The 23036-nt window shown below is 47.4% G+C and overlaps 1 protein-coding gene across 3 annotated transcripts in view; it reads right to left on the bottom strand.

Annotated features, from left to right (window-relative positions):
• LRRK1 (leucine rich repeat kinase 1) overlaps positions 1 to 23036 on the bottom strand; it is a 72336-nt gene that overhangs the window by 9870 nt on the left and 39430 nt on the right. For all 3 annotated transcript variants that reach the window (XM_064722224.1, XM_064722225.1, XM_064722226.1), the window contains 16 exons: positions 22444 to 22658; positions 20349 to 20513; positions 18907 to 19079; positions 16850 to 16970; positions 16445 to 16604; positions 15562 to 15838; positions 12352 to 12523; positions 10840 to 11003; positions 9544 to 9683; positions 7879 to 8128; positions 6302 to 6468; positions 5032 to 5229; positions 4099 to 4376; positions 3722 to 3916; positions 2822 to 2973; positions 1126 to 1243 (listed from right to left, as the gene is read on the bottom strand). In XM_064722224.1, the coding sequence (XP_064578294.1) occupies positions 1126 to 1243; positions 2822 to 2973; positions 3722 to 3916; positions 4099 to 4376; positions 5032 to 5229; positions 6302 to 6468; positions 7879 to 8128; positions 9544 to 9683; positions 10840 to 11003; positions 12352 to 12523; positions 15562 to 15838; positions 16445 to 16604; positions 16850 to 16970; positions 18907 to 19079; positions 20349 to 20513; positions 22444 to 22658 (2945 nt within the window). The remainder of the gene's footprint in view (positions 1 to 1125; positions 1244 to 2821; positions 2974 to 3721; positions 3917 to 4098; positions 4377 to 5031; positions 5230 to 6301; positions 6469 to 7878; positions 8129 to 9543; positions 9684 to 10839; positions 11004 to 12351; positions 12524 to 15561; positions 15839 to 16444; positions 16605 to 16849; positions 16971 to 18906; positions 19080 to 20348; positions 20514 to 22443; positions 22659 to 23036) is intronic.

The raw sequence follows: 23036 nt of genomic DNA, 5'->3' as shown, positions 1-23036 counted from the left end.
GAGAACTTTTGGCTTGTGAGTAGAAGGCAGGTGCTGCATTCCCCAGAGCAGGCTGTGGACAATATATGCATTATCCAAAAGTCACCAAAAATCACCAGTGTAGGGGTTTTATCACCACATCCAAAAGCAGCATCTGACAACCCTGAATGCAAAAATCCCAAACAACAATTGAAACAGGTTGTATGTTATTTTGTATTAATCTGTCCATTTAAGGGACATTTTATGTGAAATCACATCTGTCCCACACCTCCTAAATCTACTAGACTGACCAAGAGCACCCAGTTTGGGAACCAGCAGACTTTTCATTCTGATCCAAAAGATGGAAATACAATGCTTTAAGGTATTTGAATTTTAATTTTTCTAGACTTCTTTTTATTATAAAAAAAAAGAAAGAGTATTTGAGCTTTACCTCTACTTGAGAACAGAAAAAGTCAAAACATCTTATTTTTTTATGGGAGAAAAAAAATTCTATACTCACAGCATCCATGCCAGGGCAGAGTGAAATAGCCAACATAAATTATTTATTCAGCAAGTCTGGCCTTTTTTCCCCCCACTCTAAAACACCGAACTTCAGGTACATTTAATGTTTTTGCCTGTTTTTTCTTTGTTTTGTGTGAAACGATTGTGTCAGAGCTGGCTGACACTTAACAGCCCTTTTTGATGGGTGGCCAGGGGCTCTGGGGGATAAATCAGCCATGCTCTCTCACTCTTATCTTTTTAGCTGCAATTTTCCACGGCGAACACAAACCTCCAAACCTTGGGTACCCATTTCCCACCAACCTTCAAATCCCTCAGGCCTCTTTCAAAACCCCACCCTTAGATGCATGTTTTCTGTCCCTGCCTCCCTTTATCACCCACAGATAAGGACATTTCCCAGAGGAACCCCTGGGCACAGATTGCTCCAGCCCAGAGTTTCCCCTTGGGAAGCCAAGGTTCCCACGGTTGCTCTGGGAGGCACAGTCTGGAGCTGTGTGTCAGGTAGAAACAAAACACCTGGAGAGCAGATGCAAAGTCACTGCTCATTTGAGATGCCCTTTGTCTCACACACTCTTGGCTTTACTAATTTAACAGAGCCTTTCTCTTCATTAGTGTCGCCCCTAACGAGGGGGCACAGGCAACGCTCACCTCCGTGGCTGCCCACAGGGCATTCTGAAATTTGAGTTGGCAGCACAGCTTCATTCCTGGGCAGCTCATCCTCTGCACTTCCATGACTCCTTTCTCCAGGTTCACCACCGTGTAGTTCCTGAAAGGAGCAAGCAGCAATTTCAGACAGCCAACATTCCTCCTGCAAGGGGCTGAGGGACTTGTGGCACTTGTGGCCAAGCTGTGACACAACTGCCCAGATGTGGATGATGCTGCAGGGATCTACACCCCTCCAAACAGTGAATTCCTCATTTGAAGGGAAAGAAAGATGTGCCCTGGCTTTTCCTCAGGGGCAGATGTGCAATTGCTTCTGTGAAGATTTACACTCAGCTCTCTGGCTTTGCACAGGGTTAGCAGGACATATGTGGTCTGCTCCTGTAATGGAGCTGTGAGACAAACAGATCCAGCTGAACAGCAGTAATTAATAACTGGGAAGTCTCAGCCCATCTTGCCCATTAGGTTCTCAGGGGAATAGCTGCTCTCCAACTTCACTGCCTTGCTATTATCTGGCTTCATTATTATTCCAGTACATAAACAGAGGAGCATGATTCTACAGAGCAAAGATCTGTAACCTAATAAAATTATTTATAAATATGACTAATTAGTAGTTTTTTGTAGCTAAAAGGATTTTTTTTTGTTTGGGGAAGTTTATTGAGTTTGGATGTTTGAACAATAACTGGATATTCACAACCACATCTGCGAGTCCCAGATGTTTTACCAACTGTGGCACAAGCAATTACACATCCTGAAATCTGTCACATGTGAGTAAACTTGTTATTCAGCGGTCTCCAGCAAGTGGATTGTCCAGTCAGGAAGCAGATTCACTGAGATATATTGCTGTGAATATTTGGACAACATCCACGTATTCAAAATACATCTGGGAGTGCCATGTGCTTCACCAGCTCAGCAGGAAAAGTTACACTGCCTGCACTGAACAACTGACCAGGCACCACAAATGGCAAAGCAAATAGTTCAGCAACAAATCATGTGCCTTCCCCATTAGCTTAATGGTTACAAATAATGAACACATTAATATAAAATTCAGATCAGTTTGTGAATGTTTCCAAATAAGACTGAGGCTATAAAAATCAGCAGCATCCATAAAAATGAACCTAACTAGCTGCAGGTCACATGTGGCTGAGCAAAATGCCATCACCTCAGTCACAATTTAATAACATTTTAAGCACATGCCTTCAGTCCAGAACACATTTTACTGGCAGTGCACACTTGGATGCACACACAGCTCCAGGCATGTGGTTAACTCCCCATGATTGCAATAGGATTTAAGCATGTGCTTAATTGCTTTGCAGAAGAGAGATGGAACTGCAGCCTCAATTAGGAAAGGTTTAGTGTTAAATGGCCTCATTAGGAAAGGCAGAACACGTCTGTTCTCATGTGCAAATGCTTCATCCTGTGTGTGTGAATCATTACACTGCCCTAATCTTCTCCCCATATTAACTGAAGCAGAGTTAAGCTCATTAAATATCCTTTATAAAGCAACCACTGTTCCCAATTAAAAGAGTTTGGGAAAACAGTGTTCACTGTATTCTTGGCATTCATCCAAGCTCACTTTCACCTTCTTTACCTCCCTCCCAGAGGCAGAAGCGAAGATGCTGAAGGATTTTTTACTTAAAAAGGAAAAAGAAAAGAAAGGAATTGCTAATGTGAGCTGTCTCACCTGGTGTCCTCCTTTCCATCCCAGAGCACCACGGTGTACTCGTGCCCCGGGGAGCAGAAGAAGGAGGATTGCTTCCCACAGGGCAGCAGGTACATAAACGTTGCAAAGGTTGGATCTTTCATCTGCCCCACCACAGAGATGGCCAGGGGACGCTGAGGGGGGAGGAAAAGAGAAAGACAATCACACAAGATGAAACAGGAGAACCACAATAAACAGGAGGCTCAACAAGGCCAAGCACAAGGTCCTGCACCTGGATCAGGGCAATCCCCAGCACAAGCACAGGCTGGGTGTCCCTGGAATTGGATTCCAACCCAAACCATTTTCTGATTCTATGATTATTTATTAAAGCTTGGTCTGTCATTCTCTTACACATTTTACAGATTAATTTCCTCAGGCTTACGGATTTTGAAAGCTGACCCATTGCATGACAGTGTAGAGATGTTTGAGAGTCAGGCTGACCTTTGTTTGAAGGACAGCAGCTCTAAAACACCAACTGAAATTAATGAAGAATGCAATGCAGCATAATCCTTTTCTTGCACTTTGAAGTTTTTTCTTCCTCATACCTCCTTTTATAATCTTGGGGATTTTGAAGTCTTTGTAGTTGCACTCACAGCATGACAGTGGAGCTGTTTCTAGAAATTATGGGTAATGTCTTGCCCTGGTGAAATCAGCAGCCTAACTGCCATGGACATCAAGGGACCCTCAAGCCACCAAAGATGTTTAAGGCCACAAATCTGTCATCATTTCATTCATAAAACTCTCATTTAAGTCAACAGAAATTCTGGGCCAAATCAGCAGGAGGGGTAAATGGGCAATGGAGCTGTTGTGCTGCACCAGGAGCAAGCTCAGCCCTCCTGCACAAGAAGAGAGAGAACACAGCTCAGGAGGGTGGTTTTGTACCTTCTCTGGCTTAGTGTCCCAGCACTCCATCATGAGTGCCTGCATCCTGTAGAGCTGCACCTCCTCGGGCTGCCCCAGGACAGGACGGATCCCTTTGGACAGCTTCTTTGCAATCTGGAGCTGGTGGTGTCCCAGCACAGGCCTCTGCCCGGACAGCAGCTCGTACAGGACCATCCCATAGGAGAACATGTCCACCTGGAACCAGAAACAAACAGAAAATCAGGGCAGGGCTCCGTTGGGGGGTGGAGAGGAGAGCAAGGCAGGCACAGTGGGGAACCAGTGCCAGCCCTCATGCACAGAGAAGGGAACTGAGCCACGGGACGGTGCCAGCCCCCAGTGCCACCACAGGGCAGCCCCACAGCCCCCCAGTCAGTCACCTTCTCGTCGTAGACGATGCGGGGCCGGATCTCGGGGGCCTGGTACCCAGGCGTGCCCTCCACGCCCAGCGCGCCCTCGTGGAACGACTGCCGCGAGATGCCGTAGTCGGAGAGCTTGATGTTCACGTGCTCCCTGACGTCCAGAGACCACACCAGGATGTTGTCCGACTTGAGGTCGCAGAAGATGATGTTCTTCTTGTGCAGGTAGGCCAGGCCTGTGGCGATCTGGTAGGCTATTTTGTGTGTCAGCATGTGTCCCAGCGGCACGAAGGAGGAACCTGGCACAAAGAACAGCCCGTCTCCAGCTCCTGTAATTGCCATAACTGCTGCTTCTTCCCCCTCTCAACTTCTCTTTTTAACTCCAGAGCAATAGCTGACAACCTTTTGAAACATCACTCAATGCCACCATTTGAAAAGACACTGTTTATTTTACTGTACGTGTCTGACAGTCCTATTAGATTCTTTTTTTAAACCCTTTTACTTCTAGGCCACTAAATCTTCGGGTGAAAATCAGTGTTTGACTGAAAGTTGACATGAAGCCAAGGTGCCAAGAGGGTCAGATGGCCTCAACTTATCTTAGAATTAGTGTCGTTCATTTGACAATGACAGCAATACAGATAATAATGAGATAATTTAGAGTACCAGACACCCATCTGCACAGGGAAAATCACAGCACCATCCACGCAGCACTGAAGAGAGATGCACTCCGTATTCATTTGCAGAAAAATTGAAAATCCAGGTCTCCAAAGTAGCTTTGAGAATCCCGAGCATCAATTTTTACTAGGTTCCCAAAAGCACAATATAAGAACAATTCCATCCCTCCCACTTCCCTTAGTCTGGAAAAAAAAAAAACCCTCCAGCACATCAAGCAGTAATTTAAACACCACCGAGCATTTGTCAGTGGGAGAGGGATGGGAGAGAGGCTGGTGTTACCTTTGGAGTTCTCAGCCAGGACGGTGGTGAGGCTGCCCAGCGGGGCCAGCTCCAGCGCGAAGCACAGCGGGTGGATGCTGATGCCGATGAGGGACACGATGCAGGGGTGCTGCAGGGAGTGCAGCATGCTGGCCTCCTGCCGGAACTCGGAGAAGTTCTTCATGGCATCCATGGCCCGCAGGTGCTTCAGCATGGTATCTGGCAAGACACACAACCCCCCTTCTCACTGCCCAGCTGAGTCACAAACTCTTGGGAGGTGATCACCCAGTGAGGGCTGCAGCTGGTGGGATTATGTCGACAGCAAGGCTTTAAGGTGAATCCTTTGGCTGATGCATGAGCCACTAAGAGACACTGGCTATAAGCAGGATCTGTCTGGTGCCTCAGGAAGCAAGAGCTCCCTTGGTCCTTAAACACCAGGCTCAGGTGTGTCTGGCACATGCTGCTCTCACACATGCCCTGATGACTTTGGAAAGCCGTGCTGTGCTTCTCCCAGCAGGGGCTCTGTGCAGGTGGCACACTGCAGCCCCTTGGCTGGAAGGGCTCTGCCCTACAGTTTCCCAGCCTCCCTGCCAGAAGAGACCCATCACAGTAATGGTCCTGCTGCCACAGCACACCCCAGGCTGCTCAGGCAGGTCGGCTCTTCCCGAAGGTGATTTGTCACTGGGACAGCAGCTGGCCTCCTCCACAGCTCAGGGATTCACCACATCCTCCCCTGACAAAAATGAGGAATGTGAGGCACTCTCCCCTTTCCTCTGTCCACGGACTGAGGCTCTGCTGCAAAGCTGGGCTCCACAGGAGCCCATCCCTGCCTGGAGAAGCTGCTGGGCTGAGAAGGATTCCCAGTTTGCTTTCTCCAGCTGCTGGAGCAGAGGGGGTAAAACACTAATTCAGAGGTGGAAACTCACAAGTCCTCAGTGCAAACCCAAGCAAACCCACACTTGTCATGGCCAAATAGTATGGGAACAGGAGTTGAAATCTCACCTCCCTTCCCAATCAAGGGCTCTGCCTTGGCACCCTATAAATCCAACCTCTGATCTGCAGGAGAGAAGCTTCCTGCAGAGCCAGTGACCTTCATCACTACAAATGCTCATGAAGAACTCTCAGATGCATCCTCCTCCTCCACTGAAACCCATCAGTTTTGCTATCCATTTCCATGCTGTGTTTAATCAGGTGCTGTCACAGTTTAATCACTTTGCAGATTCTTTGGTCTAAGCTTGGGATCCCAGATTGCAGATTCCCAGATTCCTGACACCAAACCTGTGCACTGTACCTGCAGCTGAAGTGGGAGAACCCTTGCATTTTTTAATCTGAAATCTCTTCACAGCCACTGGTTTTCCTTGGTATCGTGCCTGATATATAACAGTTCCACTTCCACCCTGGCCAAGAACGTTGTTTTCATTTTCACTGCATTCCAGTTTGCTATTTTCCAGGAACAGTCTGCCAAACAGAAATTGGGGGTTTTTAATTAAAGTTTCAAAGATGTGGTAAATTAATGTTTTTAATGTGATTTCCATTTTCACAAATGCCTAATAGGTTGTTGCCTTATCTACCAAGAGGACTGGATCACCTGAACTACCTTGGTCATCTCAGTGCACTCCATGCTGGCTCACATTGTACAGCAGATTTCTCACAGAAAATAGTAATTTGAGCAAAGAAGCACAAAAGGCTTTTTACTCATTTATCCCATAAGAATCAAACAGATCTGGAAAGCACATAAGCTCCTTTTCCAAGCAGACGACACAGGTACTGATACTTGTACTACTTATCTGTATTAATGATTTTTGTTTTGCTTCATTTACCTCCTGTTCCTCTTTTTTTTCCACCGAGGCAGGACAGGATGTTTATGAACAGCCCCACACTCTGAAACCTGATTATTCAAATCAGCTTAGTGTTCCCAGGCTGCAATTCATCATTTCCCCACTCTCCTAGAGACTACTTTTACAGCTGTTCACACTTCAAACATCTCCACTCGCCTCACACCTGCCAAATAAATCTGCAGGAGATAACAGTGTGAGGAGGGCTGGTGTGATGAGCTGATGGGGTGTTTGCCCAGAAAAATGACCCCAACAAAGCAGCAGGGGCCAGTGAGAGCACAGAGAGCTTTGACAGCAGCCAACAGGACAGTCTGGTCCAGAGGCCCTGTGATTCTGCATTGGGCACTCATGAGAGAGCAGGAGCCAAAGGGGACATTGCTCTGCTGTCCTGCCTGCCCTCAGGTCTCCTGCTCTGCACACAGAGTAATGAGGGGTGTAAGACTGAGCCCATCTGGGAATGCAGTTAAGCAGCTTAAAGATTTGGCAGTGCTGCAGAGGGTAGGGGAGAGCTCCTTCAGCTGTTCAGGGCTCCCACACACCCAGCACATCCAGCAGCCCTCAGCCAAGCAGGAGCCCCAGCTCAGTGTGAGTCCCCCTGTGGTGTTCATAAACTCACTCACCTACAGGCCCTTACAAAATTAAGGCCATTTCAGTGCCAATTTTGTGATGCAGCAGCACTTCCTTTTTGTTTTGCCATATTAAAATCTCCTTTTGTGGGATCCCAGAAAGGCTCCAACTGCAGAAAGTCCTGGCCAGAGTTCTGGGCAATGCAGGACAGCTGTGGCTTTAAAAAGGACTTTGACATTGCAGCACAGTGATCTCAAAGGACCCCTGGTGTGATGACTCGGTCAGCACACAGATATTGTCTAAGCAAGCTGCTGAACACCAGGGGTGCAGCTCAGGATGAATTGCCAGAGCACGGATGGAGAGCAGATGGATTTGTTTCCTGTGGTCAGCAGAGACAACTCAGGAAAAGTGCCCAACCAAATCACGCAGGTACACTGAAACTCAACCAAAGGCTGTCACACGTTACCTGGCAGGAAAATCAGTCATGAAAAGCTCTGGGACCAGCTCCTGGAGCGACACGGGGATGTCAGGGTGGTTGGGACACGTGATGTAGTCCAGCTCGATGGCGGTCAGGACGCAATCCTCCATGTTGAAGTACTGCGCGTCCTCGGCCCGCTCGCCGCCCTCGCGCTGCTCCGGCCTGGCAGCTGCACAGATGTGGCAGGGCACATACTGCTCCATCAGCAGCGTGCCATCGCTCTCCATGGCTGTGAGGGCTGCAGAGAGAGCAAACAAACAGGAAACCACGTCACCACCACGGCAGCTGAGGGGGAACAACAGCTCCGAGTGCATTCCAGTGTCCGCAGCCCGACCTGGATGTGCCGGCTGGGAATGGTCACGCTCACACAGAGCGGTTTGCTGCAGGGCACTGACTGGAACAGAAAATAGCTCTGCAAAGAAGGCAGAGACAGTGCTGGGGAGTCAGGGCTGTGGACATGACCCAACACTCACCCTGCTCTGGTCACAGGTAACCCACAGGCTTGTGAGGCAGATGTACTCAGGACCAGCAAAAATTGGAAGTATGTGAATAAAGGAATGGAGAGACCCTTCTGCTTGCTGGGTGTCTCTGTCTCTGCCCAGGCTGCAAACTGCCAGATTGTTTGAGGTGGGAATGGGGTTGGGAGCAGGCTGGCAGGCACAGCACACTGAGCTCAGACTCAGCACCCACCTGCAACACCCAGGCTGGGAACACAGGTCCTGTGGGCTCCCTCATGGGCAACAGGTTCAGCCCCTCCAGGGGAAACGTGGGTTCTACCACAACTAAGCCTTTGGGAGGTTCACACCTCTCCCATAACTACAGAGAGATTTTGTGGTGACAGGCTCTGTTAAATGCTCACAATTAGTCAGGGTGAACACAGGCTGCAGCCTTTGAAGTCGTGGCTCTTCTCAAGCTTCACTGATTAATTTTAGCATTATTTTAATCCAAAGGCAAATAAAATGTTCTTTTATCTTCAGAACATGTAGAACGTGAGTATGTGAGAGTGCACCACTGTTTCCTCCACAGAGCCTCCAATTAAGAGACTTTGGCACTGCTTTCTAGACCAGGGTAGGACGACAAAGAGCACTTCAGATTTTGTTTTGGTTTCAAACAAAGTGTATGGGGGTTGCAAAGAGCCTGCTGGGTAACAGCAGGATCTGTGCTGAGCACAGGAAAAGCAGCTGCAGGAGTCAAGGAAGTTACCTTGGCACACAGTCCTTGGTACCATATTCACTCAAGCCTCTCACATCAGAATTTTGTAACTCATAGAAAGTTAGAAATTATGGGCAAATCCTCATCCCAGTTGATGCCAAAATGAGTTCAAGGGACAGCACCAAACAGTGTGGGCCAAATCCTACGAGCACTGAGTGAATCTCCTGAACTCCTGCAGGTCCTGTTTGAACTGCAATGTTTCACCTGTGCTGCTGTGACAGACAGACTGGAAGACACAATGTCTAGACCAAAGGGTGTTGGCAACTAATCTTGATCTGTCTGCAGGTTTATTAGCTTTTATCAAATGTTATTGGCTTGAGACTGTCAGAGCCTGAGGGGTCTTCAATTAACACACAATATTGTGCACCTGGAGAGCTCTGTCAAAGAACCCTCTGTTGAAAAGATGTAACACTGCACAGAAAATTAGAGCTGTTCTCTTACCAGGGAACCACTGGTCTATCAAAGAATTGACATGATCCGTGATGAAGGCCATGGCTGAAAAGTCTCTCACTTCTGACTGGGAAATTATTTTAATTCCACCACTTTTTTTCTTTTTCCAGTTCACATCAGAAGACTCGACGCTGTGTGAGAAAGCCAAAAGACAGACCTGTGAAGCTTTTCTGAAGTATCAGTATCAACAAACTTTCTCTCTGGCAGGAAACCTGAGTTACATAATAACACACAGTTCATGAGTCATCGAAACACAAAGCAATCTAGCTTCGAGCGTGATTTTCAACTCAGCCTGTTCTGAAAATGACTTTGAGAAGAGAATTCTTGTACAGAAATGCCAGTTCCTCACAAAGGGTAAGTGCTATAGAAGGTCAGGACTAGGGAAAAACTGTGGCCTAAGCAAGCTGAGCATGACAGGGAGCTTTGACAGAAATGCCCTATACAGAATGATGGAAGGTTGGGAGTTGTAAAACCAGTCATAAAACTCCAGTGGAATAATAATGGTATTTCCAGAAACTGTTAGGAAAAGTTTATGAACATCATTTTTGCACAATTCCCATGAAAGTGTAACTCCCTGAAATACATGGGGAGCTAACAGCATGACCACTACCACGGTCCAGAATTCAGGATTCCAGCCTGTGGTTCGCAGGGTCTGGGTTCAAGTCTCTACTGAGCTTGGAAACTTGGGAAGGTCACTGCTCCCTTCTGGCCTCCAACCATGCAACAGCACCAATGGTTCCTCCCTGTCTTGCCAGGGACTGAAGGAGCAGAAGCCTTAAATGGCTGCATTTGTGAAACAACACGGACAGGAGGTTTTCCCCAGGCTGGCAGCCAGCAGACATTCTGCCTTGGCCAGGTTGAGGCACTTGCCCACAGTCCCTGCTGCACAGAAGCACCTCCATTGACCTGGATTACTGCCAAGCAGTGGTGAAGTTTTAGGATTCAGTGGAAAACTCATTGAGGTAAGGAAATCTTTGCATATGAAAAAGCATGATTTCAAACTGCCAGAGCCCCATTCTGAATTTCACTTTCTGTTCTCAGTTCTCTTCCAATTTGTGGCTGCAACAGCAGATAAGCTTGATGCATTCAGACCTGCCAAATAATCAGTTATTCATCATTTTGCCAGCAATTGTTACCAGGTGAGTTATGTCCATTAGAAGAGCCTCCTCTTCTCCTGATGAGTGAGCACACAGCCCGGGTCAGGCCCATTCATCTCCATTCAGCTGATGTGTCTCATACACTCTATTAGTCCCCTGTCACACATGCTGCATTATGAACACAAATTACCTAAGATAGCCTCCATCAAAGGTAACGAACAGACCTTCCTGCCAGTAAACCGTGTGAGTCCTTTTGACTCGGAACGTGCTGCAGCGGTTCCTTTGCGTGCCTGTGAAGCTGTAGATGGTCACCTTTTTGCTCCTTGTCTTGGTGTTCTTCTTGTTTTCAAAGAGCTGAAACAAGCAGAAAAACATGAGTTTTGCATTTCTCGTAAGGATGTTTTAATCGGGCAAGAAAGTGATTTCTTTTTTTGGCTTTCACAGGTGCTGCTGTACCTTTTCCAGTAAAAGTGACTTGTGCTCACATAAAATTTTGCGATGGAATGGAAATACACATGGTAAAATTGATTTTTCCACAGTGGAAATCTTTTTCATGCCACTCAAAAAAGAACAATTTCATATCAGTGCACAAAGCTAATTCTGTAACTGTGACATTTGCCATATTTATTCTGCATTCACAAAAGTCTTATAAACCTAAAGCACTAAATGTTCTAGTGAATGATGAAGTCTGCCCTCAATGCAGAGAGTTAACTTTTCCACCTGTGTTAGTAGGAGGAAGATGGCTCTTCTCCAAGACACTTCGAACCAGCAAAATGTATTTCTGTTTTAAAACCAAGAAGTTAATCTGCAGGACTCCGCTGTACTCATTGCTCCAACATTTATTTGCCTGCAGACAGGTCTGACGCCTGGCATCCTTTCCACTCCCTTCATGAGGGCTGGATGAAGCCCCTAGGAAAGGTGCTCTAGGATTATGTAGTGCCCAGGAGGACGTAAGCAAGAGGTTGCCAAGACACCCCGTTAAAAGAGGTAAAGTTATTACATGGCTTGAGAAGCCTGGAACACAGAGGACCTTCCAAAAACAGGTATCATGTTTTCCATGTTCTGTACATCATTGACAGACCACAGTTTAATGGAGAGCTGCTAAGAAGATAGCAGAGCAGTACTATAAATATTTTGCAGATATTTATTACAGTTTCAGATAGAAACTGCTACAAACAACATCAATATTCACTGGGCTCTCAGAACCTTGCAAACACTACTTTAATGTCACTCATAGCACTTGCACTAATGGGGTGCCTCATTAAGGCAGCAGTCCTGTAATTTTCTTCTCATTTAAACCCATAGAGATTCAGATATTTGGCTTTGCTGGAGCTATTCCAGATCTCCTCTGGCAAAGCTGTGAGGGAGTCTGGCCTGGTGGAATGGTCATGGACAAGAGCCGCAGGCAGAACTCCAATTACTTGTAATTGGAAGATGCTGGAGGAACTGAGACCTTCCAGGGGATCACGTTATAAAGAGGCTGTGGAGAACTCAGGTTTTCTCCCCCAGTGCCAATTTGTCGTTCTCAATGACACCTACTGCAAAAACAGAGTCAGATTTTGAGTGCAGAGCCTTGCCTCTCCCCTTTACTCACACAATGTTACTGCAGTCTGTGACAGAGGCGAGATGTGAACAGACATCCCACTTACACGGAACCCCTTCAGCTGTCTGCTTTTGTTTGCAGACAGACACAGTAACCTACCTGGAGGTCCATCTCTGCCAGGCTAATTAACATCCGAGCTATGAACCTCTGCCAGAAGCCAACGGGGACAAAGCTCATCTTGAAGACCCTCTGGACCGTGTTTGCGGTCTGGTGGCAGAGCCCGTGGATATCTAACGCCGGCTTGGTAGGAAGCAGATGAGGGAGGAGGTAGCTGAAACACATCAAGTTCAACAGCTCAGATTTTAGCTACAGCTTTTAACAGTGAGTACATTGTTACCAGATAATAGGGCGATTCAGTCTCCAAAGAGATTTTTAATGGCACAGCCTACTGCATATAAAAAAGCTTTTAGACTAAAACGCTGCAGCAATACATGGAGAAATTAATTTACACTATGAAAGCAAGCAGAGGCAAAACAGACATTACATAATTCAGCCAGGGCTATTGGAAAGGGCTAAAATTGATGTAATGAGCATTTGTGTACTCACAAATTAAATGCATTAAAATATAAGGGTCATTAGAACAGCTGTGATGTCGGGACTCGTTTTTTTGGTACTACTTTGCCCTGGTAGTAAGCAGGGAATTAGAGCTGTGGAACAGGAGATCAGTGCAAAAACCACCTCCAGCAGCTCAGGTTCTGTAAGCCCAGAAGTGGGGGAAAGGAGTTCCAGGCTGCAGGGACTGGACTGGGCTGCTCTGCCTCAACCCATCCCCAGAATGAGAGCACCCCATGGATCAGCATGACAGGGATTCAGAATGAGAGCACCCCATGGGTCAGCATGACAGGGATTCAGAATGAGAGCACCCCATGGGTCAGCATGACAGGGATTCCTGCTGCCCCATCCTGCAGCTGATTGATCCCTGTTTGTCACATCCCAGACAAACATCTAGAGCAAGAGCTCACTTTGCCAGGCTGCTGCCAGCAGAGAAATCTCTTGTCTCAGATTCCTCTGCAAGCAGATTATTAGGTACTTTGCCCAAGTGTGAAGAAGACTTGATGTTATCTGTGCCTGACCAGTCAGCAATAACGGGGTTATGCTGGTGTAGGGGACCACAACGTTTTCAAATTATTTTCAGATCTCCCAGTAATCCCAGAATATTCATTTGTCCTGATCTTTCATATTTGGGAAGTTAAACGTCCTGGAACACTGCAACTGTTTTGAAAACCATGAGCTTATGGCTTTCAATACTTGCCAGTAAATCTCCTGTCAGTGATACTCTTCTGTACCAAACACATCCCAGGATGCCTGTACAATCTAAAATGTTATTTGCTTATAAGCAGACACACTGCTGTTTTATCAGTGCTGAGCCTGAGAAAATGTGTTGGCATCTGGGGCTCATCGTTGACGGGCACAACGACAGCAGCAAGGCACGTGGCCAAGAGACCTGACCAAAATAACACTGGCAGGGACTAGACACAACCAGAACTAATGCTGGGTCAGAATCCACTGCTTTAAAGAATCCACTGTCTCTCATGTTTTCTCTCTAGCAGCTGCAGCATTCTGTAAAATTTGAAACATCAGCTCAGAAAAAAACCAGCCATGATTAGACAACAGCTCTCTCCATATGTCACACGTGATGACATATTACATGATGAAATTATCTGTTCCATGAAACATCTTTGGAATGTAAAACTGGCAAAAGTTTCAATTATAAATTCCAGTAAGAATGGTCACGCTTGTAAGTGTATTTTAAGAAGCAGAGCACAGCTAACTTACATGCACCTTAGGCAGAAAAGCAGAGTGCAACAAACTAAAACTTCTCGCTCTATAAAAGTAGTGGATGCATCATCAGAGACCCAATAAATTTTCCCCAGCACATCCAAGAAAAGGTCTAGGAGTGTAAGAAGGGCCAGTGAGGCCCTTCTGGGCCACAACTATCTAGTGGATTATAACACAGATGGTGATTCGACGCTCTTGAACAACAGCCAATGCAAATTTTGAAAATATGTGAAACATGCCCCCATCCACCCTTTCAGAACAGAAACTGGCAGCTGCTTTCTCTACTGACTGCACAGAAACCCTATCTGGCAATCTAGACAATAATTGCAGCAGCACAGTAACAAATAACTGCTCTGTGTCTGGCTAGTACATTAAATTAATCCAACCTGCTATAGCTACAGCCCGTCAGTGGGAAGAATATTCTGCTAATGTGGCTTGGATAGCTCAGAAAAACATTGGGCAGGCCATGAAAAAGCAGTTTCCTTGTTCCTGAGGCACAGACAATGTAATTGCCCTGGTGAAAAATGGCAGATAGTGACAAGGAGTCCAAAAGGCATTTTGGACTGAGCAGAAACATTGCTGCTTTATCTGTGTTAAGCCTGAGAAAATTTGTTGGCATCCGGGACTGGATAAGTGACAGGCATAATGACAGCACAGAGAATGCTGCACTTGTGCTGGCATTCAGAGCTCCCCCGAGGCTCGGGGCGATGCGGCCGCGCTGTCCTGCAAGGGCAAGGAAGCGAAATGCAAATGCCACATCACAAGTGCAGCACAGCTCCGGGCTCACCGCTAGCCCAACAACAGGCTGTCGCCAAGCAGATGGCAGAGAGAAAAATCGCAGGGAACTCTGCCCAGAGGAAAAGGGACCGGGGGCAGAGGGGAGGAGGACTCATTAACATTTAAAGAGAATGAGCTTTCTTAGAGCATTTCTAGGAAAACTATTGATCAACACCTATTGAAGTTTAAAATCAAGTAAATCACGTTGCTGCTGCAGCTACGCTTTCCTGATTTCACCAAGAATAAAACGCTGCTACTTTCAGGGCTGACACAGGTATTGATTACCCAAAGTTTTCTGCCATGCTGAAGTGAGGATCCTTCACTGGAAACAGATGACTCCAGCCCATCTATATTTCAGGCCTGGCAGCCGTGGCCTCACATCCTCTCCCGGCTGCAGCTGCGCCGGCTGAGCCCTCACAGCTTCCACCTGCTCGTGGCCACATCCCCGCGGTGTCACTGCCCCTCCGGGCTGGTGCCCGAGCCTGTCACAGCCTCAATGCACCCAGGGGACAAAGACTGCTCTGGGAAAGCTTTCACACGGGCTGGTTTGGCCCAGAGGATGCTCAGTTCAGGAAATACAGCCCAAATGGAGGACGGGTGCCTTCCATGACACTGCTGAATGCTCTCAGATATTTTCTCAGCACAAGAACCCTGTCAAGACAACCACTTAAGAGTGGCAAAGCCTGTTAATATCTACTGACTAAAAGGTCATTTTTCTCCAGCCTGACGAAACCTCTCTCATTATCAATATACCTGTTGTTGGCCACAGGCAGGGCGATCTCAAACTTGGCCAAGAACTGGAAGTACTGCTCTTCAGTCTGCTCGGTGAAACCTGTCCCAACCAGCAGCATCCTGAGGTCCTCTGCTCTGATGACTCCATTCTTAGCTACAGACTTGGAGCTCTTGATGTTGAAAATCCTCTGCAGACACTCTGAGAGCCAGACAGGGTCAAGGAAGTAGAGGTTCCTCAGGCCGTGGCTCGTGTCTGGGAAGTGCAGTAGTGTCCCTGTTTCTATGAGAAAATTAATGGCTGCAAAAAAGTAAAGAATTGGGAATTAGCAATAGATCAGCATTAGGAAACCACAGAAGTGCAAAAGAGTAAGACTATGAGGCACTTTGTGCAGTTTTATGCATTCCAGACACAGCCAGCACGCAGCCAAGCCAAGAGAGTAACATCTATCTGAGGAGTGCTGCTATCTGACACTCCACTTGTAAAACCCACATCTCACTTCTTCACAGCCAGTATTTCTGTCCCCACGACACCTCCCCTTCACCCTCCTCCTGTCATCTTCACAGGGAAGGGCTCTCCCTGCCTCCTGCAGAGCAAGGCCTCCATAAAGATCACAAGACTGGGGACCTACAGAGAAGCCAGACTTGAAACTATGGCAACCTTCACTCTACACAGACTAGAAATGAGACACAGCTTGTTAAAAAAAAAAACCAGTATGAAATCAGTAACCTCAGAGCACCTCAGAAACTTCCTAGTCTTGTCCTCAAAGCCCCACTACTAATTTTATATCTTACCAATTTCCAAAGTCACCTCTACACTGGTGGAATTTGTGTTTTCTATTTGTGGAACACTTCAATTGGACATACATATTAATTTCCAAGAAATGACTGGTCTGCTCTGACCTACCAGTTTGCAAGTCTTCATAGTCTTTGATGTCATTTCCAGGTGTCTGCTCGATCATCAGCTCTATCTGTCTGTCTGTTAAATACTGCACATCATCATTTTGACTTCTTCTATGCTGCTCTGCAAGGACAGCTTCTTGGAGGCTGAGGTAACTCCTTGGTATCTGCAAGCCACGTGAGAAAACCAGCAGGATCAGGATCAGCCATTCAGCAAGGGATGAACTGGCTGCCACCTTTCTTTCACAGGGATTTTTCAGTGCTGTCTTTCCCCAGAGCCAGATTGCCATTTTAAATATTCACATGGCTCCTGCACCAACCCCTTACTCCATCAATAACTCCTAAAGGTGACCTCCCAAGCCTCCCAAAAGCCCTGCTTTGGCAAGGATCACCGAGACAGAGCAGTTCTCACCAATCTCCCTGCAAGTTTCTGGGAGCAAATTGAGCTGCCAACATCCTTCATGTTGCAGGTGACGTGAAAAATCAGCTGCCGCAGTCCCTCGAGGCCTTCCAGAGTCTTACACGAGAGCTCACTGCAAAAGCCATGCAAGGGGCAAGGTTATCAATCCTTATCAGCACATTGGCTTCCTTTCCAGCCTCACTTTCTCTTATCACTGACTGTAAATTTCCTGTGTCAGCTGAATGGGAGGAAGGCTGTCAGAGAGTATTTTTAGAATACTTTGGAGAAAACACAGAGTCGTCTGGAAAAGATGTATCAGGCCACATCTGTATTAGCCCAACCTCTGCTCTGCCTGCTTCAGTGCCTGCACTGCTGTCCCCTGTGCACTGGGGTGTCTGGGGACATCCTGGCAGCCTGACCAGAGTCATCCCCCTCTGTCCCTCCAGAGCCACACACATCCTGGAAGGGGCTGTGGGGAGGAGGAGAACTCTGTGCCCCAGCAGCCTCTGGGGACAGGTCCAGTGCTCCCTGCCCAGATCAAAGAGGCAGGATGATGACTACCAGACACCTTTTCCACCCTCATTCCGGCCCTTGATCAGCTGGATCCTGCAATCTGGGAATTGATGCTTAGATCTTAAAAGCTGGCCTTCATTATCTCTTCAACAGCTAAAAATCTGCTCTCTTCAACTCCTACTAGTTTTAATCTCTTTGTGGGCTGGATAAGAACAGTCCTGTTCCACGTTCCCCAACAAAGGGTCTTTCTAACTGATCCTACACACGTTCCCATGGCAGACAGAAAACCCTTCTCTAATGAAAATATGCTTTATCTTAAACCTCAGCCCTGCATGGCACTGGGAAGTGTGCAGCTCACTGGGATGCTGGATGGCCCTGACCACGGAAGCACCCAGGGTCACCCACACAAGGATTTCACACTCCTCCACTCCCAGAGCTTAATGCCATGCTTATTCCAGGTGGATGATGGAGTGTGGAGAGGCACAGGAGGAAAGAGGCTGGGAAGAAATGCAAGGGGAAAGGAAGGTGAAGAGAAATGTTCAGAATGCCTGTCAGGGTGAAAGAAAGTCCCCTTGAGAAAGAATGACAGAGATTGTGTTGTGATGCTCTGAGGTGATGGCAAAAGAGGCTTGAGGTGACACAAACAAAGTTTTCTCCTCCTCATGGTGAGTCTTTGAGCCTCACAGTGGGTCCCTGGTGCTTCTTCTGATGGAGAAGAGCTGGCTGGGAAGCCTGAGAGTGCCTGGGGTGCCTGACACGGCCTGGGGTGCCTGACAGTGCCTGCAGAGCAGTGTGTGGGAGGTTGGCTGATGCCTTTGCCAGGCAGCAGATGGGAAGTGCTGGGGACATCACAGTGCCCTTCCTCATCTGCCAGCTGCCACCTGCTCCTGCCCCAGGCAGATATTTTCACGTTGTCTGGTGCCAGCCTGCTGCACCCCCTGGCTCACAGCAAGCTCCATTCCCAGCTGGAGCAGCCTCCTCTTCCCAAGGGCATTCTCTTGGAGCAGCGTCAGACTGCGTGGCCTGAGGGACACCCCCCTCCCAGGCAGCCCCAGCCCTCTGCTGTGACACCTGGAGATGGATGGGGCAGGTTTGGACTGCCAGGGGCTCAGGGGACTGACCCTCCTTGCCCAGCCACGTGAGCCGTGTTCCCACGTCAGGAACCACCCACAGCCTCCCCTCAGCAAAGGCCCTGGCACCCCCCTGCGACAGTCACGCTCCCACAGCATTAATTAGTCAATCTGCACCCTCTCCCCTTGTGACTAATGTGTCACCATCAAACAGTGAGAAACCTGAGTGAAGGGGGAGCAGTAAACAGGCTGGTCAAGGTCATGACTTTGGAGCTTCCAGCTCTCAGACTCATCATCAGCCCCCTGAGCAACACTGACCTTCTCTCTCATTATAATACATTATCTCAGTCAAAAATAGATGAAATGCAATGCTGACGAGCCTCTAAATTGGTTCCGTTGCCAAGGAGATCAAGTATCTCAAAATTGTTAAAAGTGTCATAAAATAAAGAGTGAGTGACTGAACTTCACAAAGGCACAAGGACTCACTGCAGGTGCTTGAAGGTGATATCTGGGAAGCCAGTTGCTCTGGATCCAGAGGGAGAGCGACACAGAGCCAGGACGTAGGCCCTCAGGGTTGCTATCCTCTCCACACGGAATTTCGTCTCAATCAAATCCAGGTGTGTTCCCACCACCAACACCACTGAGTTTGGAGCCTTGGCCTGCAAGAGAAAACACTGGCAGTGATCTCATCCAGATTGTATCAGTGAGGACAGGTGAAAAGTGTAGTATTTAATAGGAGGGAGTCACACATATCAATAAAATGGAATACATATATATATTTATAAAATAAAGGCAACCTGTCGTGGCAGCTTGACAACAGCTACAAGTGACTTGGGTATTGCAGAAGTAGATCATGGCTTAATCATCTGCTGCTACTGCAGAACAGGAAACTGTCACTTTGGGTTTTTACATCAGGGTTTAACATAAAAGGAGTTGCTGTGAGTCAGTGAATTAACAGCACTTGATGGAGTTTGCATTCACCAGTTTGTCTTTTCAATTTCTGGTACCCTGGTACACTTTATTTCCAGTAAATTCCACAGGTTGGGCATCCAGTGTGTTTAGGATATTTCCCATTATGTGCTTCAAAGCTACAATTTCACTTCTTCTCTCCCAATTCTATTGTAAAGGGTCATGAACAAAGACTCTCTTGTGGTTTTCTCCTTTCTACATACAGCCCTCTTCATTTCCCCTTTTTCTAACCATCATGATCACATTTCTCTGCATTTTTCCTGATGTTACTGTGTGCTTGCTGGGATGTATTAAGGACACATCATACATTTTGGAAATATAATAATTTTCCCTTCAGCTTTGTTACCTAGTTTGGGTTTTTGATTGCTGGTGACCATTAATATTTCGATAATTACAAGATGTTTGCTTTTCAAGAGGCACCCCTTTTTGTGCATTTAATGTTGAAACAACTATCAAATAATAAAGAGTTACAGACAATTATGAACATGGTGTTGGAAAAATGCAATGAATTCACTGCAGCTCTGGGTCTAAATGAGAGCTGGTTTGGAAATACTCTCCAGCTTACCTGAACCTAAAGTGTTAAAAATATAATGTCAAGACTAATGTGTGTCTAACCCACAGAAGAAAGAAAATGCTTGAAACCCCCCTTGGAGCACAGTGTGGTCAAACACTAATTCCAAAATAAGTATGTTCAGCCTTACTTAGCAAGGGTTTATAAATCAGCTTTTGTTTCGCTCTCTGCTGTGTGTGAGGGAGAACAAAGCAAATGATAAATTTAAACCATTAAATATAGCGATACGCCTACAGCGTAATGGAAAATGAATCCCAAATGCTGTGCAAAATTCATAGCTTGGGGAGCTTTTAAAAGCAGAGCAAAAAGAATCTGCAATATCACATATCTGCGTGCTGAGCTGCTGCTTGATAAATAGATATCCCAGAGCCCACCAGTGACTTCTTACCTCAATGTTCAGCAACCAGAACTGTAAGTTTGCCACAGCTTCTTCTCCCAGTGCCAAGTTCCAGACCACTATGTACAATGCTTTGTCTGTGAAGAAACACTGATTGACTGTAGACATGCTCGCTGGGCCTCCGATATCCCAGACATTGAACTCCACTGAATCAACCTACTTAGACAAAGAGAAGTGTTCAAATCAAACCGTGGCAGTAAATCACTGGGAGATAATAGCTGAAGTATAAACCTACGCCTGCATAATGTATGACACAAGAAGGGGTTCAATGTCCTAATTGTGCCTCCAGGAAAGATAAATCAACAAGCAATTGTTAAGCACGGCTACCACTTCCCCACAGGAAATCAAGACTAATTACTTGCTGCTAAAACGATAGAGGTGCCCTTGATGCTGGTAAAACTCCAGCTAATGCTGTGGATTCTCCAGTCCAAACAAGGGTCTCATTCTGAGCCCTGCATTTCACTGCATCTGTAATAGAAACTGTTTCATCCTTGCCTCTGCCACAAGACCATTGAAGCTGCTTATCTGCCACTGCTGTGGGGAACAGGAAACCCCTGCTGAAATCACTTCCACTGAGCTCAGACCAAGCTGAGCCAAGCAGAAGGGGGATGCTCAGGAGATGGGGAGCTTCTCAGGCCTTCCATAAACACCTCCTACACTTTGCTCCCAGGCTTCTGACGTCTGTGCCACGCCAGAGATGGGCCAGAATCACAATTGCTGTGAATCAGACTCACTGATTTCTGGGGGAATGCTTAAATGGAGGCCTCTCCAGTTCTGGCTCTCTTCCCAGTATCCCTGCATCCATTTCTCTGTGCAGCCCCAAGACAGCACTAAGAGGGAGCCTGGCTCTCTGCTTCAATGGCACTCAGGCTCCCAGTTGCAGCAGGAAGTACCTGCATACCTGGGAAGCTCTGTCCCTAAATCACTTGGCCCTGGAGAGTCAAAAAACCAGAGACTGAACACAAAACCAGACCTTCCCCCTCAGAGGAAGCCCCCATCCTCAGAGCATCACATAACCCCCAGTGGGCTGTGTTTAGGAGGCTGGGGCCAGGTACTGACTGATCCCACATGGAAGTTACCCTGTCAGAGTTCAGCCAGGAGCTCAGCATCTCAGCAGGGCTCTGATTCTGTGCAATCCGTGTGAAGTCTCCCAAAAACAGCTGGAAGAACTTCCATATTGTTGAAACCAAGCCCTAAGCAGCACAAGGACTGCTTTGTTCATCCAAAAGACCTTCAGCTGTGAGTGTGTGTATGGACAGACAGACTCAGAGATAGAGATAAAAGCCCGTTATTGTCTTGATTCCACTCCAGGTCCCTGGTGCTGTCTACACTTTTATTTTATTCAATTGCTCTTCAACACAAAATGCACAAATCCCTTCTCCCAACAAAGTCTACCCTTTAAGGAGTCAGCCTGTGTTGCTCTTTTCTTCCTGTCTCTGGCCTGGCACTCTTTGCTGTGGAACAGCTGAACTCAGCAGGCTCCTTTCCCCTTTCCAAAACAGTCTGGTGGTCATGGCTCTCATCTGGGAAGGGAGAGTGATGTGTTTGCACCCCCTCAGCTCTGACAAGATCTCAGGATGAATTCTGCATCCTCGAATCCCTGGGCTACTCTGCAGGCAGTGGACAGGGCCACCTACAAATGCTTGGATTAAATCAGCACTCTCCAAATGAGTTCAGTATGACACACTCCACGGATGAGCCACCTGAGATTTGGGTGTTTAAGATATGCCTTGGACATCTCACCTTCCACCCTCATCCCCCACCCAGGACAGGTCTGGTATCAAGCAAGTCCAGCTTTAGGCACTGATGTCCCAAATGGAAGCCCAATCTGCTGCAGAGAAGCTGATCTAAAGCACTCTCTCAAAATTAGTGTCCACTGAGGTGGGAGAGCCAGAATTTCAGCCTAGCCAACACTCTTTAGAATACAGTCAGGAAAACAGAACTGCCCTCTAGTTCTGGAAATGAAACAGAATTGCAACGGGTCTAAAACCACATGCCACTTGTGAGGCAATGGAAACTGCTCTTTGCAAGAGGACAATTTCAAATTTCAGCCCACAGGTCCTGCAGATCTCCGGCCGCTTTTCACCTTTGCCTTGTGCCCCACGGGCTTGGGCAGCTCCCACTTGCTTGTGCGGATGGTGGCCTCGCTGTGCATCATCTGGGGCACCTTCCCTGTCTGCAGGATCTCCACCAGCGTGGACTTGCCCTGCCGGGGGGGCCCGATGACGATCATCTTCATCAGCTTGCACTTCTCTGCCCGCCGCAGCTGCGCTCGCAAATACGCCAGCACCGTCTTGGGGCCTGGGAGAGGGACACAACGGGGTGGGCACTGCAGCCAGCAGCACCCAGGGACAGCACAAACCCCACTCTGCACTCACACATCCCAGCTGGGAACTCCTGCTGCCCCTGCAGCCTGGCTGCGGGCTGAGAATAAACAAAGAAACCTCCAGCCTCAGGACAAACCTGAGACAGAGACCCCAGGAAAAGGTCACTGCTCGCAGGCTCCACAATGGAGCACTGTAAGGAGAAACAAATGCTGGGGCTCCTATGCTTCAGAAGCTGAAAGGAAACATAAATTACTAATTTAGTATTGGAAAAATACTCAGCTTTTCCCTCTGCTTTTATGCTTCCAGTTAAAGTGAGATTGAGGTTTCAACAGTATACTACTGGAGCGGGAAT

The sequence above is a fragment of the Zonotrichia leucophrys genome, chromosome 10 (assembly GCF_028769735.1).
Source record: "Zonotrichia leucophrys gambelii isolate GWCS_2022_RI chromosome 10, RI_Zleu_2.0, whole genome shotgun sequence".
Taxonomy (NCBI): domain Eukaryota; kingdom Metazoa; phylum Chordata; class Aves; order Passeriformes; family Passerellidae; genus Zonotrichia; species Zonotrichia leucophrys.
The sequence above is the reverse complement of the archived record's forward strand: the minus strand, read 5'-3'. Positions and strand labels throughout refer to the sequence as shown.